This window comes from Gymnoscopelus microlampas, assembly GCF_963454915.1.
Source record: "Gymnoscopelus microlampas genome assembly, chromosome: 1".
Lineage (NCBI taxonomy): Eukaryota > Metazoa > Chordata > Actinopteri > Myctophiformes > Myctophidae > Gymnoscopelus > Gymnoscopelus microlampas.
The window spans coordinates 23,640,976-23,658,714 of NC_139962.1; the positions used below are offsets into that span (position 1 = coordinate 23,640,976).

Consider the following 17,739-nt stretch of genomic DNA (forward strand, 5'->3'; position numbering starts at 1 on the left):
CTGCAAAGAAAAAAAGAGTGAATACAAGTTCTGTATGAGCAATTTGTCACAACTGACAACGATGGAAGATGGATGAAAGAAACTTATAGACATCTAGAGAGCTGTACTGTTCTCTTCATCTTCTCCTCGAGATCAATGTCTCTTGAAACCACTGGTCTTTTTGACCAGTGGTCAAAGAATATTCAAAATATCTACCCCACTTTGAGAACCACTGTTTTAGACCAATAAAGCCCAGGACTCCAGTCATTCTGTGTAACGTTCATTTCAGTCTTTTTGTCAACACCTCTGAATGCTGAAGGGTCCTAACGTTGACCATATCTTGGAAAGCGACCACAGCGTTGTCAGAAACGGTATGCATTAACTTTAAAATACATAAATAAATACATTTCCTGTAGATTTTGTTTATGTTTATGTTGCCTGCGCCATTTAAGTGTTTAACGTTGTCAAAAGCACATTTATGTGGAATGGTTATTGGTTATAAAATATACAGTAAGAGTGATCATGATCAATAACAACTTTTGTTTAATTGAAAGTTACACAGAATAACTTGTCTGATCAAATATGCAGCGCATGGAGGAATACAGTGGGTAGACGCACCACTGGGGAGAAATTGGAGCATCACACAACAACAACAAATGCTGAGTGTGCTTTGTCTTTGTTGTACTGTAAGGTACAGATTAGCAGCTCTTGTTGCCATGGGATACACAGCTGGCATAACAACAACGTAACAGTCAGTCAGGGGGAAGAAAGTCACTGTTGCACAAACAAAAAGAAAAGAGCAATTCCCCAGGAAAGTGTACACACAATGAATCTGGTTTTCACTTGTTCAAAGGTTTGTCAACACAGAGGTATAAAACCATCTTAATGGGGAAATGCCAGTGGAATAGACGTGTCAAAGTTCTTAGCCACTTAAGCCGTATACACTTCATTGCACAACTAATAGCAAAAATTGACGATCTACAAGCTTGTAACTTGTAGATCGGCTATACTGTACATAGATTGGCTATGCTGTATACTGTAGCTGTCGGTCTGAAACCTCATCATTTCCATGTTTCAAATGTAAATGAATGCCCTACTTCATCACACAAAAGTAGTGAAAATAGCAGATCTACAAGCTCACAACGCGTTGCAATGCAACTCGCTGTGAGCTTAGATCAGCTATTTTCACAATTTAACTTATTTTTAAAAAAAGAACGATTTTGGACATACAAGGTTTCCACCCAACAGCGATGATATCGACTACTCATATCAGCATGAAGAGGGTCTCAGTGACTGAATTTGGTCATTTCCTTTAACTCTGTAAATGAGGTTGAATATCCCTAAAAAGTGCATTGCAGGCCCCTTTTATGAGTTTGCTGCCTGTGATGTAAGTATAGTAGGATAAACAGCTGCAGCTAATAAAATGAATAATAAAGTGCAAGTAGTGACAATCGAGTTTGAGTCAGTGCTTGCTCATTGGCAAACCTAACTCTAACACACCCATTACATAAGTAGCTGGATCAGGCTAGCATGTTTTATTTTTTTACTTAAGATGTATTTTCCACATAGCGCTGCAGACTGCCATGGGAAGACAGTCACAAATCACACTCACTCACTCACCTCCCTCGCTCAACTCACTCACACGACTTCTCAAATTCTGCCCGAACCCGACCCGATGTTTTCGGGCCAGGCTGGGCCAAAAAACTATGCTAAATTAGTCGGGCCGGGCCGGGCCGAGCCTGGGGCTCCATGATAAAAAAAAAAAAAAAAAAAAAAATTTATATATATATATATATATATTTATTTTACCTATTTTGTGCAGAACTTTTATTAACAACTGAACATTTGAAGTTGCCATTTCACCAACTATTATATGTCTGTTCTCTCACTCTGCTATAATTTGAGCCACTGGTGCTGCCTACTGGCAAACTTTTTAATTTATTTTCTTTCCGTTTTTTTGGCCTAGAATTATGGTAATTATTCGGGCCGGGCCTTGTTCGGGCTGGCTCACTTAGGGCCTAAGGCATTCATTTTCAGGGCCGTTGAATATTTAGGAAATAACCTGTGACGATCGACTGAAATCAACGTACGTTCGTCACATACATGCCATGGGTCTGCACATTGCTTGTTAACCTTTAGATGGCGCCAAACTCACAAAAGTAGCCTATGTCGAAGTTACTCTTTGTCATCCATTGTTGTTTTTGTATCCGATAGTAAACATTAGGGAATCTCCTACCTGTAGGTTCTTTCCTTTGAAGCTGCACTCCTCTCTCTTCCCAGCAGGAGTCCCCCATGTCAGCTGAGGACGAAAGAGTCAAACTTGAATGGCTCATTACAATTTCGGCATTTAAGCAGAATAAGCACAAACTCTAGTCAATGAACAACAAGGTGAATAATCACACACGTTGAAGTTTTGGCTTAGAGTTTAGGGTTAAGGCCTTTGCAGACAGGGTGCGATTGGTCAATCAGTTTTTACCGCATGCGAAAACCACCAGTTCCTGTGAGCTGTGAGGTCCACATATTTACATATAGTCAATGGTACAGACACATACAATTCTGATAATGACGTTTGCATTCAGTGGGAATAAAGCCCGATTTTGCAGCTGCGAAGTGTTGTGAGCTTAAAGGTCTGCTCTTTCCAGCGTGCTGCACGTCATACGAGAGAGCGTGAGTGGAGCACAGCACTCACGTTCTTCTGCAGCTTGGTCTTGCTGATGTCGGACAGACTGAGGGCGAACAGCGCCTCCCTGGCGCCCACGTACAGCATGTCGTCCTCCTGACTGAGCAGCAGAGACGTGTAGTTCAACACTCCTCTCACTGAGAACCTCTTAGCTGTCCTATCCCTCGCATCTGCAACACAAACACATGGTGTTAAACCCACACTACGTCACTTTTCCTTTTGTGAATAGAATGTTATTTTGTCCAATCTGTATGGTAGAGTATGTTAATACAATATAACTAACACAACTGTGTCGTATTAGGTCTTCCTGGGTCTTCTATTGAGACATTTAGACCCTGTGGTATGGTAGGACCACCACTGGTTAACAAGTGGTACTGCCTGAAGGTAAAAGAAAACAACACATTTCCCCCCTGAGCAAGCAGGCCTTCTCTTTCGGCTCAGTAGTAAAAATTTCAGCACACGCGCAGGGGACCAGGGTTCCAATCCCTGGTAGGACATGAAGGTTACAGAGTGCTGCTATAATATTACATCAGAACAAGATGGTAAGAAACAGAACGGAACACCTTGCTCCAAGCTACAAGTGTGCACACAAATCTACACGCAAGGACTATCTTACAATTCTAATCGTTAAATAGACTTTTAACAACTTAAGCCTTATCTACTTCTTCATATGACAAATTGCGACAATGGACAATCCACAAGCTTGTAAATCAGCAATTTAAAAGAATTAATCTAAGGTTGAATGTGGTTTAAACAGATCCTACTGCAAAAGGATAAAGATTGTTGAATTATGTCATGCCCCTGTATCTTGCACGGAGGCAGCCACTAGCTAGCATCATTTCCATGTCAACGAGCCATGTAAACACTTTCCTGTCCTGGCTGGCGCTCTGGCTATAAGTCAAACCCCTACACCTCTATCCCAGATCGCTTCAACAGCCCCGCTGATGAGATGGGATTTATTATACATCTAGTTTTTCTATTAGCACTTTACATAGCTTTATAAATAATCCAGAATCCTGTCTACAGTGGCGTCAGCAGCCATCCATGCATGGGGAAGATGAACTGGATTCTAGTGTTTATCACTTAAACCCTGTACTTGGTTGACCGGAGTCCCTCAGGGCTCAATACTTGAAACTTTTCTGTTTTTGCTCTACATAGCATGGAGGCTGGGGTTAAGTGGTTAATAGCAGACAAGTGATTTCACAATGTCACGTGATTGATCAAGCAATCTTTCATCAAAATATAATTAGTATGCTAGGGGTGCAACAGTTCATCAAACCAATCGATTTAAATTATAAAAATAGTCGATAAAAAATAAAGCCCTAATTTTCATTCTAGGCGAAACATTTCAAAACATTTAAAGAAATTCAGAAATAGTGAAAATAGCTACAAGCTAACAGAGCTTTTTTCACTGTTTTTGCACGACTTTGTTGTGTGATGATGAAGTATACAATAATGCTTAGTTGATTTATTGATTATTAAAATTGTATAGTATATAAAAAAATATCGATAATTGCAGATCTACATCAAAATTAAGGTCTACATGCTGACTAGAGATGAAACCACTTGCAGTATGTGTGTATAGTGCACACATCACAGTGCCATTTCCATTTTTTACATCTCTGTAAATGTTTATCTACTTGCTGCTATTCCAAACATATTAAAACACAGTGAGTCTACGTGCTTCCCAATATACATGCCATGGGACAAACACTCCATTCTTTGTCCAAATAACATTCCTGGCTTGTATCTGTGGCCGTAAACACTAATATTGGCTTACTATACTTTACTGTAAGTGGTGGAAGAAGTACTCTTATTTAAGTAAAAGCAGTAAAGCCACAATGTAGAAATACTCTCCATATTCTAACTTTTTGTGTTTTTTTTGTTATTAACGCCCGACTTGATCATATTACTGTACATTGTCACACAAAAGCCAGTAGCAGATCCACAGGCCCGCTTTGCGTTTCGAGCTTGTAGATCTGCTACTTTTGAATTTGAATCCTGAAATATAAGGTTTCCGCCTGACAGAGACGAGAAGTAAAAATCATGCATTCACGATTTTACTAGAGTAACAGTACAAAAGTATTTGCTTAAAAATGATATATAGCTTGATGAACCGAATAGAACATGGCGCCACTTCTCTATTGAACTCAATGGATGCGGCTGCCCTGTTCTATTCGGTTTTGATTGAATGGTGTCCACGTTCTTAATACTTAAAGCACCAAAAGTAAAAGTAGTCATTATGCAGAATGTCCGATTTCACAAGTCAAGTTGTCAAAATCCTTCAAAAATAGCCAAAGTATAACACAGGGCTTAATTGGTTAATGTATTTTTTGTAATAATAATCTAAATCTGCAAAGTATCGAGTAACTTACGTTTTCAAAATAATTGCAGTGGAGTAAAAAGTACAATATTTGCCTTTGAGATGTAGTGGGAGTAGAAACTAAGTATTGAAAACATTTTAATACAAGTCAAGTAAAAGTAAATGTGTCTACTGCCCCGGGTCACCAAATTGAATTCAAATTCCGAGACATGTGATTGTAAAGAGACGTTTACCATGGGCGCTCCAGGTGGTGGATTGGATCGTAATATAAATGGAGCCAATAAAGAGCAGTAAATGTTTACAACACAGGACTTAAACTATTCAACATGCTCACAAACAAATCGTCTCGTCGACTGGAAACCTTTTATGTCCAAAACCGTTCCTTTTATGAAAATAAAGTTAGTGAAAATAGCAGATCTACAAGCTCGTGAAGCGTTGTGAGCTTGCAGATCGGCTATTTTCACTACTTTCGTACGGCACTCTTGTATGATGAAGTAGGGTGTTCAGTTCATTTACGGAAAAAAATACATAAAACGTTGAAATATGGAGATACGAGGTTCCTGCCCGAGAGCAACGAAACGCTTCATGGAACACTAGAGGCACTTTGGCTGATGGTTATCTCCCCTTACAGGAGGCCAGGACAGCTGCACTGCAGTACACAACACTATCTAGTCCAAAATCACATCTTAGGCCGCAGTGGTGTTAAGTAACTGAGTACATTTACTCAACGACTGCAGTGATTCTCAAACCCTCTCATGTCAAGGACCCCCAAATTGATAGATAAGATATATTTCCGCGGACCCCCATCTCAAAACATTTTATACCAGGGACATCCCAGAAGATTTGTGTCAAAAATGTCCAATACTTTCAAGATCATTTTTTTTTCTTCAAAAATAGCAGATGTACAAGCTAACACGAAGTGACACGCAGTGAGCTTGTATATCTGCTGTTTTTGAATAGCCAACGTATAAATGGAGAAAGTGGTTAAAATGATTGTGACGCTGTATTAACACATTCGCTGGGGACCCCCTAGAAGCCAATTCAAAGAATTGCTGCTATTTGTCCCAAAGTTAGTTTTTATACAAAATGAAGTGAATAAAAAAACATTGAAATATGGCTGCCATTTGTTTCAGAAGTTCATCCCAAGCTAACTTTTCATGTATACATTTTTCGGACAGCAAATGCACAATTCGTAAGTTACTGTACCATGTAACACAGCTCTGTTTACACATTTCTCTATTCCCATTTAATTGTATACGTTGTCTTATTTTGATTGTTTTGTTCCACTTTTGCTTCGGCAATGTAAAGGTATGTTTTCTTATGCCAATAAAGCCCCATTGAATTGATACTTTATACTTCTATACTCCACCACATCTCAAGAGGCAAATATTGTACCATTTACTCCACATATATGTGACAGCTTTAGTTACCTAATAGATTTACATTTTTAATAATTAACCAAATTATGAATCAAAAATCTTCAAAATCTTTTTAAAACAGCCGATCTACAAGCTCACAACGTGTTGACGCGTTCTGAGCTTGTAGATCGGTTACTTTTGAATAGCCGAAGTATATAATGGGGCTGAACTGGTTAATGATCAATTATTACAGTCCAATAACATGCGGTTACATAATACATAATACTTTTGTACTTTGAATCAAAGTCTTTATAAGTAAGATTCGGAGGGCAAGACCATTACTTAGAACTAAGTATTTTTACACAGTGGTATTGATACTTTTACTTGAGTCCAACATCTGAGTACTTCTTTCACCACTGCTAGACTGTTTCCAGACCATCATCTCTCTGTGTGTGTGTGTGTGTGTGTGTGTGTGTGTGTGTGTGTGTGTGTGTGTGTGTGTGTGTGTGTGTGTGTGTGTGTGTGTGTGTGTGTGTGTGTGTGTGTGTGTGTGTGTGTGTGTGTGTGTGTGTGACTGTGTGTGTGTGTGTAAATCGTTGTGACATCTGGAGGCCATGAAGACGAGGTCTGTCATTAAAATCACAGAGGCTGAGGAGAGACGGGATACAAAACTTCCTATTGTCATGCTGAGGTCATTGTAGAAAAAACAAACAGAGAGAAGGAGAGAGAGAGAGAGAGAGCGAAACAGAGAGAGAGAGAGCGAGAGAGCGAGAGAGCGAGAGAGCGAGAGAGAGAGAGAAGCACGTTTTTCCTGTATGGAGGGTGAAATGTCAGTGTGGTTTTGTTTTGAGGTAAATTATGTCTGCTAAAATTACCTTAAATGCTGTGGAGAGGTTCAGGTTTAATTCAGCTTATAAAGAGAGCTCCACTTAGTCCCAGTGGAGGCTTGTCATTGGCAGACAAAAGCTCTCTGTCTGTGCTCTCAACAGGACTGTCACACACATCCCCCCCTGGGGGGCTTCAGTGTCCCACCACAACCGTAAAACACTGCTTCTCAAAGTGGGGTCCAGGACCCCCATGGGTCCTTAAGGGGGTTCCAGGAGGTCCCCATCATCAAAATGAGTTAATTTACCATCAGACATGTAGTTTAACCCTAAAGGTGTTTAAACACTTTAACCCCATTTACATCGGCTATTTGAAAATAGGCGATGTACAAGCTGCGATGCGACACGTTGTGAGCTTGTAGATCTGCTATTCTCAAAAGATCTTGGGGAAAAAAACATGTGAAAAATGTTATACACAAGCACAACTTAGGCCAAATAGTAGATACACTATTTACCAGGTGCACCTTCAGTCCTTCTGGCACATTTAAATAAATGTACACGGCACACCACCAAATAAATATCAACTTGGGGGTCCTTGATATGAAAAGGTTTGAGTAACACGGATCTAGGGCAGAGGTTCTCAACCTGTAGGTCGGGACCCCCAGGGGGATCCCCACATGATTTTTGGGGGTCCTCAGATGAAATGACAAAATGTAATGCCTCAACTCCTACAATTCCAAGTGCTTGTCAGGGTGGGGGGTCCTCAGTTCAAATATGATTATTTTGGGGGTTCGGGTATGGCTCATTTGTGAGAGTGTTTTTTTTATTTTTCTTCGCAGAAACGCTGAGCTTCTAATGAGAGCTGCAGCAATTATAGTGCAGGCCTGAGATTTCACATCCAACCTCAACATCTATTCATCAATTCCTCATTTAACCACAGCTGTAACCGAGCCAGGCTGCGGCTAAAGCCCTCATCACATCACACCTACTATCAATATGGCAACTTCACTACTGTTTTATAATGTTTCGTGTTGTTTATTTATGTAAGTTATTGCTCTTATGTTGCTTTGTTTTAACTTCATGGCTTCCTATTTTTGTCTTGTCAGCACTATGTTTTGAAAGGCATATCATTACATAAAGGGTATTTCACTTTAAAGCACTTCTGGGGCATTTTGTCTACTCTGGCATTTATATGCACAAAGACAGTTCTTAAGTTTCTTGATTTCATATTAAGATATTTGATATTCATTTGATCAGACATAACCACACACACACACACACACACACACACACACACACACACACACACACACACACACTTAGATCATGTTGAACTCATTAGCCAGATCCCAACACTCAAACTGCCATCCTCGAGTCGCTTCCTCCACTTGTGTTGTTTCCTCGTGCCTTAGCCCCACCAACGAGCAAGGAATCCATCCAGTTCGCTTCAACCCATTAAGACCTGAGGCCGATTCTACAAAAGCCTTCTAAATCAGTAGTTCTCAAACTTTCAAGATTGTTCAAAAATAGCAGATGTACAAGCTCGCAGCGTGGCACGAAGTGACACACTGCAAGCTTGTACATCCACTATTTTTGAATAGCCAATGCAAAAATCTAAAATGACGCAGATGCTTTCCCGGTTTTAATGGGGTTTAACGGGGGTCCTTGAGGGGGTTCCAGGGGGTCCCCATCAAAATGGGTTAATATATAGCACTAAAATCTGTTTAACCACTTTAACCCCATTTATAATTTGGCTATTTGAAAATAGCTGAAGCTCTACATGTCACATGTGAGCTTGTTGATCTGTTATTGTTCTTCTGGTGACTGATATTGTCCTTCTAATGAATTGGGAGACCTTCATTTTTGATTTGTTAATTCATGCTCCCTGGACTCCCTGATACAATTACATTACAGAAAATATGAAGATAATTTAGCAACTAATGGAAAAATCACAGCCCCCTCACGGACAATATCAGTCACCAGAACCAAGGACGGGTCTTTTCAATAAATCTAACATGGTTAACATGGAGTTTGAATTTGACTGGGCTTATAGGAGAGGGGGGTGTGTCTGATAAAAAATAATCTAAAAACTGGGACGCACACACAAGCTAGAGTAGACGTTAAAATGACCACAGAAGTGTTTTAAAGTGAAATATCCCTTCAACCCATTCAATCCGGGAACGCATCTGTCATTTTAAGATTTCTTTGGCTATTCAAAAATAGCAGATCTACAAGCTCATAGCGCGGCACCGAGTGAATATATTTTTTAAGCGAACATTTGTAACTCAAATCTTTGCTTCATGGGGGTCCTGGAACAAAACATTTTGAGATGGGGGTCAGTGGCCAAATACATATCTTAAAATATTTTCTAAATCCTTACAGTAGGTTGCTGCTCCAACTTTTCCAAGTCAGGGACTGCTTTAAAACACATATTGTATATATATATGCAAAGATTTGCACACATTTTCTACATCAGATCTACAAGCAGATATCTATTTTTGAATAGCGCTGCTATTTTTAAATAGCCAAAGAAATGTTTAAATGACACAGATGCATTCCCGGTCTTAATGGATTAATACACAGTTCGTACCAGAGCTTTTACAACAAAATGTCCTTGAACTTTTTCAGACTGGGAGCTGATCTGGGTGACAGTGTTTTGCCCTGGAATCCATCCATACTCCGTTTGTTATCATGTACATGCACAGAATAGCACACCCATGGCCCACTTTAGATCCCAAACTGTGGTTTATATGAAACAGAATTCAGACAAAAACAAACAAACACTGCAATGCTTTGAAGAAACACCTGACAACTGCACCACCTCGTTCTAAACTTAGTACACTGCAAAGCCAGGAGTGGCAACTGAACTCTGAGAGACATTTGTACATTCTCAAAGTTTAACACTTCAGCCTATTTTATACTTTGCCGTGTGTGTCGTTTAGCAAAAATAGCCGATCGATCTAAAAGCTTACAACGTCTCATGATGTGACGCATTTGTTAGCTTATACTCTTGTAGACCTGCTATTTTAGCCACCCGGGGCGGCCGTAGCTTAGTGGACAAAAAGGGGCGGTCTGATATCAGTCTTATATCAGAATCTTCAAGCTTGTACATCTGCTATTTTTAAATTATATTTAGAAAAATGTTGAAAGTGTTTGAGTGTTTTTTTTTTTACATAAATCTTCTCTTCAGGGGGTCTCTTTTTTTCTTTTTAAACCTTTTTTTTGTTTACTTTTAATAACTTACAGGAGTTCTTACTGTATTGTATGTGTGATATGAAATGTGAGCTTACCATAATCACTTTAATCCTTAATCATATTCCATCATATTCAAACAAAATCACTGTATTTTATTAGATATTATATTAATATTATAGCTATTTTCTCCAGCTGCCTGTGGTGCATGAACCCCCCACCACTATTATGTGGGGTGGGTCTATGATGGACCGACCACGCACAATAGTGGTGGTCCCCAGGTTGCTCTTAGTCAGGATGGTGGTCCCTGGGTCAAAATCAGTTGAAAACCCCTGGGTTAACCCATTCAATCCGGGGAACTCATCTACAAATGTCTTCTAAATCCAGTTTTCTGAAAACCATATGTTGCTATATCAGTGGTTCTCAAACGTCTTCATGTCAAGGACCCCCCAAAATTATATGTATTTGGTCGTGGACCCCCATCTCAAAGTATTTTGTTCCAGGGACCCCCATCTCAAAGTATTTTGTTCCAGGGACCCCCAGAAGTAAAGATTTGAGTTTCAAATGTTCACTTTAAAAATATAATATGTTCACTTCAAATAAATTGCAGATCTACAAGCTCGTAGCGCGAGTGCCGCACTATGAGCTTGTGTATCAGCTATTTTTGAATAGCCCAAAGTATAAAATAATGGTTATAGCTAAAAATCTAAAATGACACAGTATTATGTGTTCCCAGTCTGAATGGGTTAATGGGTTAACAATGCAGTGATGTAAAGTCAAGGGTAAATAATACCCACTCAGAAACCAATTAGGGGGGATTTAAAAGATGCTGTTCAGGTGGTTCTCTGTTGCACTGCAGTGAGACCAACACAGCTGTGTAGATCAGAGGTGGTAAAACAAAGCAACTAAGAAATAAGAAACCTGAGACCAGCTGCACGTTGAGCGCAATTAAGCAGTTTGTTTTGACATTTTGGGAAATCAGGCAGAGCCCTGAACACGCCCAAAACCATGTCTCTCTCCCATCTAAAATGTTTTAGAATGATGCAGAGCCATTGGCACAGAATCTTCTGTCTACATAATTATATTGCGTGCCAAAAATCCTGAAGGGGGCGTCAACAAGTGTCATTTGGTAGCGGCGGACATCTTTGTGGGGTATAAACACGTTGACTTAACATTGCCCCCCACCAGTATGTCTGCAGCTACTATGCCACAGTTTTGGACATATGTGGTTTCCACCCGACAGAGACAACATGTTAACGAATTTGCATGTAAAACTCATGGATCAGAATACTGCTGAGAAGCCAGACTGGCATCATTCAGAGTCCTCCTGAAGTGCCGCCACTGTGATGTGCACGTACTGTGCACGTGCTTACACACCACAGTATGGATTAGCAAGACATCATTAGAGCACTGCTTCTCAAAGTGCGGTCCTTGAGGGGGTTCCATGCTCAATGAGTTAATATACCTATAAATCAGTTTAACCACTTTAACCTATATACATAGGCAATTTTCAACAGATCTTGAAAAGATTTGAAGACTTTTGAATATTTTTGAAACATTTTAACAACACAAATCTTGTATGGTGTGTGTGTGTGTATGGGGGGGGGGGGCTCCCTGGCACAAAATATTTTATGATGGGGGTCAGCGGCCAAACACTTTTTGGGGTCCTTGACATTAACACGTTTGAGAACCACTGCATTAGAGGGTGCCAACTTACACACGGCAGACTTTTTGGCAAGCGTCATGTTTTAGGGCTACTGGGGATGGCTATTAGACCCCTTAACAGACAACGTCACACTGATAAGAACCAGTATGCGTGCAACCAGTATGCAAATGAAACCCATTCTATCAGGTCTCGCTAGGACGCGCCTCACCAGCCAACACACAAGAGGGGGTTGGGGTGCACTGAAACCAGCTGAGCACACCCTGAAACAACAGGTTGAGAATTGATTGTGTGAAACAATCACCTGTGCATCCAGTCTCAATGTTGGTAAACAAATAATTGGTCTATGCGTCTAATTGTTGAGTTGAAGAGTGAGCCAGGGAGGGAGGGTGTGTGTGTTAGGCTCATAGCGCAGCACCGAGTGCTATGAGCAGTTTGTGTGCAATTTTTTAAAAATCGTGAAAATGTGTGAAAATCTTTATATATATATATTGTTTTAAAGCGAACATTTGTAACTCAAATCTTTGCTTCTGGAGGTCCCCTGAAACAAAATATTTATAACAATATAAAACTGTTAACACACATTTTTAGAATTGACCTCAGGTCTTAATGGGTTAAAAGGCCGCAGATTAACTAACCAAGCCAAGTCACAAGACATGGGGGCACTCAGGACAGAGAGGAGAGGAGAGGAGAGGGGAGACTGCATAGCCAGCACAGCTGATATTCATTTCAATTCACTAAATCATACGAACACAAGAAGAACCTTGATCCAAACTCTCTGTAGCTCTGTCCAGTACAAGCACACACCCACCCAACAATACACACACGTTCCAAGGCTTCCACAGTTTCACATGTGAGGGTTGCTTTTTTACAGTTTATACTTTATAAAGCTTAACATTTATACTCTTTCATACAACTAAGTACAATAAATCAGACTTTAACCACATGAACCCTGGCCTCCCTATTCTGGGGCAAACATTCTGCGAAAATAGCCCAACTACAAGGTGACCTTGTAGAACGCCTATTTTTGGTGAAGGGATTTGGTGTAGAGGGAAATAAAAAGAGCCGTCAACACACGCCTAGGGCTTTTTACATTCAGTTGACAACAAAGCATGCGCACTGACAGGCTTCATTTATACCCCGTCGCACCACGGTGATAACGTGCTGTGTTCACTGTTCAGTTCTTGCTGTGATAAATGAGAGTTGACGCTCCGCTATCATGACATTAGATGGGAGTGTCAGTGTAGGTGTGTGTGTGCTTATACAGAGATACTATATTGCCGCAGTCAGGCAGAAACCTTGCATCTCCATATTGCAACTTTTTATGTTTTTTTCGATTTACAAGCTCACTTGTAGATTGGCTTATTTAAAAAAAAAAAAACTTTTTTTCTAAAAGTGAAAGTTGGTTCAGTCTGTCTGTAGGCATTCTAAATGTTGAACCAAAGAAAAGTATGTCTGTCTGGTGGAAATGTCCAAAAACTGTAATGTATCAGGATTCAAATTCAATTAATTAATTTAATGAAAAAACACAAAAAGTTAAAATATGGAGATGAAATTTCCGCCTGACAGCAACGAGTATTAACAAGAGCTTGTGATTAAATAACTACATTGGATCCATTGGAACAAAGATTATTTTTTACATTTCCTGAAAAGTAACAGTTACGAGCATAGAAGGTTTCTGCCCGACAGCGACGATATGTAGCCTGATGGAGCTCTCTGTGTGTGTGTGTGTGTGTGTGTGTGTGTGTGTGTGTGTGTGTGTGTGTGTGTGTGTGTGTGTGTGTGTGTGTGTGTGTGTGTGTGTGTGTGTGTGTGTGTGTGGGTGCAGGTGTGTGTTGCATGCATGCAACGGCTGCACCTTGCAGATAAGAAGCGATGATGATTGACAGTCTATATGTCTGTGTTTGCTGTGTGGGGATTATGCAGCAGAGAGAAGTTAATGATGACACACGTACACACGACCTGACACACACACACTCACACGCGCACGCACACACACACACACACACACACACACACGCACGCACACAGGACAGCTTTCAAGACACACGCGTTTGTATTTTACAGTATATCCCCTTGGGGAGCTCAAAAGCAATTTTCCGTTAAAAATACCATTTGTACTATTTTTGTGTGTGCCATTTTCCACCTTACCCCTAAACCCTAGATGCCTAATCCTAACCTGAATCTTTAATAATTATAACCGTACCTCTAAAACCTGTTTTTGGTCCACACATGGATGACCACACACACACCCCGGCTATTCAAAACATGAGGTAACAAGTACCGGTACATAAAATACTGGATACAGTACAATGGAGGCTTTTAGCAGACACTCAGAGCGACCATGCCACTTTGTGTGTGTGTGTGTGTGTGTGTGTGTGTGTGTGTGTGTGTGTGTGTGTGTGTGTGTGTGTGTGTGTGTGTGTGTGTGTGTGTGTGTGTGTGTGTGTGTGTGTGTGTGTGTGTGTGTGTGTGTGTGTGTGTGTGTGTAGACACTCAATAGCGAGCCATGGCACTATGAGCAGAGACACTGAGACAGCCGTGATGTGCTGGTCTGTAATTATCAGCTCTTACAGTGACATCCCAGAATGCACTTGGGTTGGTGGCGCCCGCCCACCCGTTCAGAGCACTGAAGTAGAGTGCTTCGGTCTGTCTGTCTGTCTCCCTCCAAATATTAAACTCTGAATGCTTGAGTGTATGTATACACACTTACACATATGCATGTCTGTGTTTGTCTGTGTGAGAGAGAGACAGACAGACATTGACTGACAGAAGGAACTGATATATAACTACACCACCTGCACACCATACTAGGCTTGTCTGCACCTGTTGTGTATAAATTCCATCAGACATTAGGGGAGCAACAATTAATCAAACTAATTGATTTAATAAATGATAATATATATAATATAATTCATACAAAAAATATCAATTTAGTTAAAAAAAAAATATAGCTTGTTTTTTTAAACTAGCTGAAATAGCTGATCTAAAAGACAAACACACAGGCTCACACAGGCTTAATTGGTTAACCCATTAAGACCTGGAACATATGTGTCATTTTTTGATTTGAGCTAAAAAGCATTATTTTACACTTTGGCTATTCAAAATCGCACCCTGTGTGAAGGAAGCGGTGCCTTTGATGAGTGGCCTCCTGGTGGCGCTATAATAGGGCGGGGCGGGGCTTCAGCAATTAATGCTCGTCCCTATTGGTGGTGTAAGTCCACAAACCAAATTCGGACTGGGTGGCATGCTGCTAACTGGAGTTATGGCTGTTTAAAGCCCAGCCAATAGGAAGACAGAGGGGGCGGGGCTTACTACATTTCAGTTCGTCCCTATTGGTGGTCTGAGTCCACGTACCAAATTTGTACTCAGTAGCATGCTGTGAACTGGAGTTATGGCTGTTTAAAGCCCAGCCAATGGGAAGACAGAGGGGGCGGGGCTTATGTAATTACAGTTGGTCCCTATTGGTGGTATTAGTTGGACTTGGTGGCATATGCTGCAAACTGGAGTTATAGCTGTTTAAAGCCAGTGGCCTCCTGGTGGCGCTATAATAGGGCGGGGCGGGGCTTCAGCAATCAATGCTCGTCCCTATTGGTGGTCTAAGTCCACATACCAAATTTGGACTTGCTGGCATGCTGCGAACTGGAGTTATAGCTGTGTAAAGCGCTGTTTAAAGCCAGTGGCCTCCTGGTGGCGCTATAATAGGGCGGGGCGGGGCTTCAGCAATCAATGCTCGTCCCAATTGGTGGTGTAAGTCCACATACCAAATTTGGAGTTGCTGGCATGCGAACTGGAGTTATAGCTGTGTAAAGCATTGTTTAAAGCCAGTGGCCTCCTGGTGGCGCTATAATAGGGCGGGGCGGGGCTTCAGCAATCAATGCTCGTCCCAATTGGTGGTGTAAGTCCACATACCAAATTTGGACTTGCTGGCATGCTGCCAACTGGAGTTATAGCTGTTTAAAGCCCGTGCTCAAACGGACATCCGAGCCAGTGGTCTCCTGGTGGCGCTATAATAGGGCGGGGCGGGGCTTCAGCAATCAATGCTCGTCCCAATTGGTGGTGTAAGTCCACATACCAAATTTGGACTTGCTGGCATGCTGCCAACTGGAGTTATAGCTGTTTAAAGCCCGTGCTCAAACGGACATAACGGACAAACGGACATACGGACGGACATAGTCAAGAGTAGAGCGGCTGGCACCGCTAAAAATAGAAGATATACAAGCTCATAGCGCCGCGCTACGAGCTTGTAGATCTGCTACTGAACATTTTAACTCAAATCTTTGCTTCTGGGGGGGGGGGGGGGGGGTTCATAATACTGTAGGGATTTAGGACACATGTAGAATCGGCTTCAGGTCTTCAGACTAATCGATTTAGTGTATTATACAATTTATTGTAGGTTAATGACGATGACTCAGGGAATTCCAGTATTTCCAAATTTCCCTCAAGATGTTCTAAATCCGGAGTGTTTATTTTATTTAGCGGGATATCTAGATCACTCAACCCACACATCACGTTAGGACTGGCTGGATCACATGGTGCTGCCAAGTGGACTTAACCTAAGATGTGCGTGTTTGCCCACACAACCATTTCTAAATCCACTGCACGTGAGTGTGTGCGCGTGTGTGTGTGTCCATGTCTAAATCCACTCCTCTTACACAGGGCTTGCACAAGGATTTTCTGATGGCTGGAGTCATGCTGAACCACCTGGCAATGCATCCATCTGCCTTACCATCATTTACTCTGTGTGCGTGTGCGTGTGCGTGTGTGTGTGTGTGTGTGTGTGTGTGTGTGTGTGTGTGCGTGTTACTATACTTGTGAGGACCAAATGTCCTCAAAATTATAGTACCATTTGAGAAATAGACATTGTGAGGACCGAGAGAAATTGTTGTTTTAGGGTTAAAGATTCAGGTTGGCGATAGGGCTAGGAGGGTAGGTTTAGGGGCTGAGGTTGAAGTTATGTCTTCCGACTTTCTTGTGTTTGTATCCTTGACGTTTCTCCGATGAACATGATGTAGCATGTGTTTTTCCTGTATAAAGTCTAATCAAATCAAATCAAGTCTGATTTATACTTAAATACACGCCGGTACAAGCTTGCAAGCGATGCGCCGTGAGCTTCCAGGTCTGCTATTTTCGCCTTACGGCTAGGGATAAAAATGGCAAAGAAAAACAGTACAAGTGCAAGTCATAAAATCAACATATTAAAATGTTGATGTCTTCACAAGTATTGTAAAACGAGTGTGTATGTGCATGCACATCTTCAGTGAGTCAGCAGAGTGCCTCACTGCTCTCTGCATGATCTCAATTTGGATTGGATTTAAAAGTCTCAGAGTGCTACCAAAGCATACAAACACTGTCCTTTCACCCCTCAGTGTGTGTGTGTGTGTGTGTGTGTGTGTGTGTGTGTGTGTGTGTGTGTGTGTGTGTGTGTGTGTGTGTGTGTGTGAGTCCGTGCCTGCCTCTAGACAGGTTAAAAAGGGAACAGGGGGTTACCCTGTGCTTTGCTCTGAACTCAAGTCAGCACAAAGTTAAGCGTGAGGATATATAAGCACTGGAGCATCACACAGGTCTGTCTGCTGTCACTGCCAGGCTTCCTGAACTGCAAAACTGTCTCTACTTCTACACGCTCAGAGTTAAAGGAACACTGAGGGATTTTACTAGTGTGCATATACACACATACAGTAGTCCAATGGGAAATGCTATGAGGTCAACCACACAACCTG

General features: G+C 41.3%; 1 protein-coding gene across 2 annotated transcripts in view; it reads right to left on the reverse strand.

Moving 5' to 3' along the window:
• The window catches only part of LOC311059614 (semaphorin-4B-like), an 88,037-nt gene that overhangs the window by 34,320 nt on the left and 35,978 nt on the right, over positions 1-17,739 (reverse strand). For both annotated transcript variants that reach the window (XR_014602179.1, XM_084077618.1), the window contains exons 3-4: positions 2,669-2,829; positions 2,216-2,278 (exon numbers count right to left, since the gene is read on the reverse strand). Coding sequence is in view for 1 of the 2 variants with exons in the window: in XM_084077618.1 (XP_083933744.1) it covers positions 2,216-2,278; positions 2,669-2,829 (224 nt within the window). In the remaining variant the exon portion in view is untranslated. The remainder of the gene's footprint in view (positions 1-2,215; positions 2,279-2,668; positions 2,830-17,739) is intronic.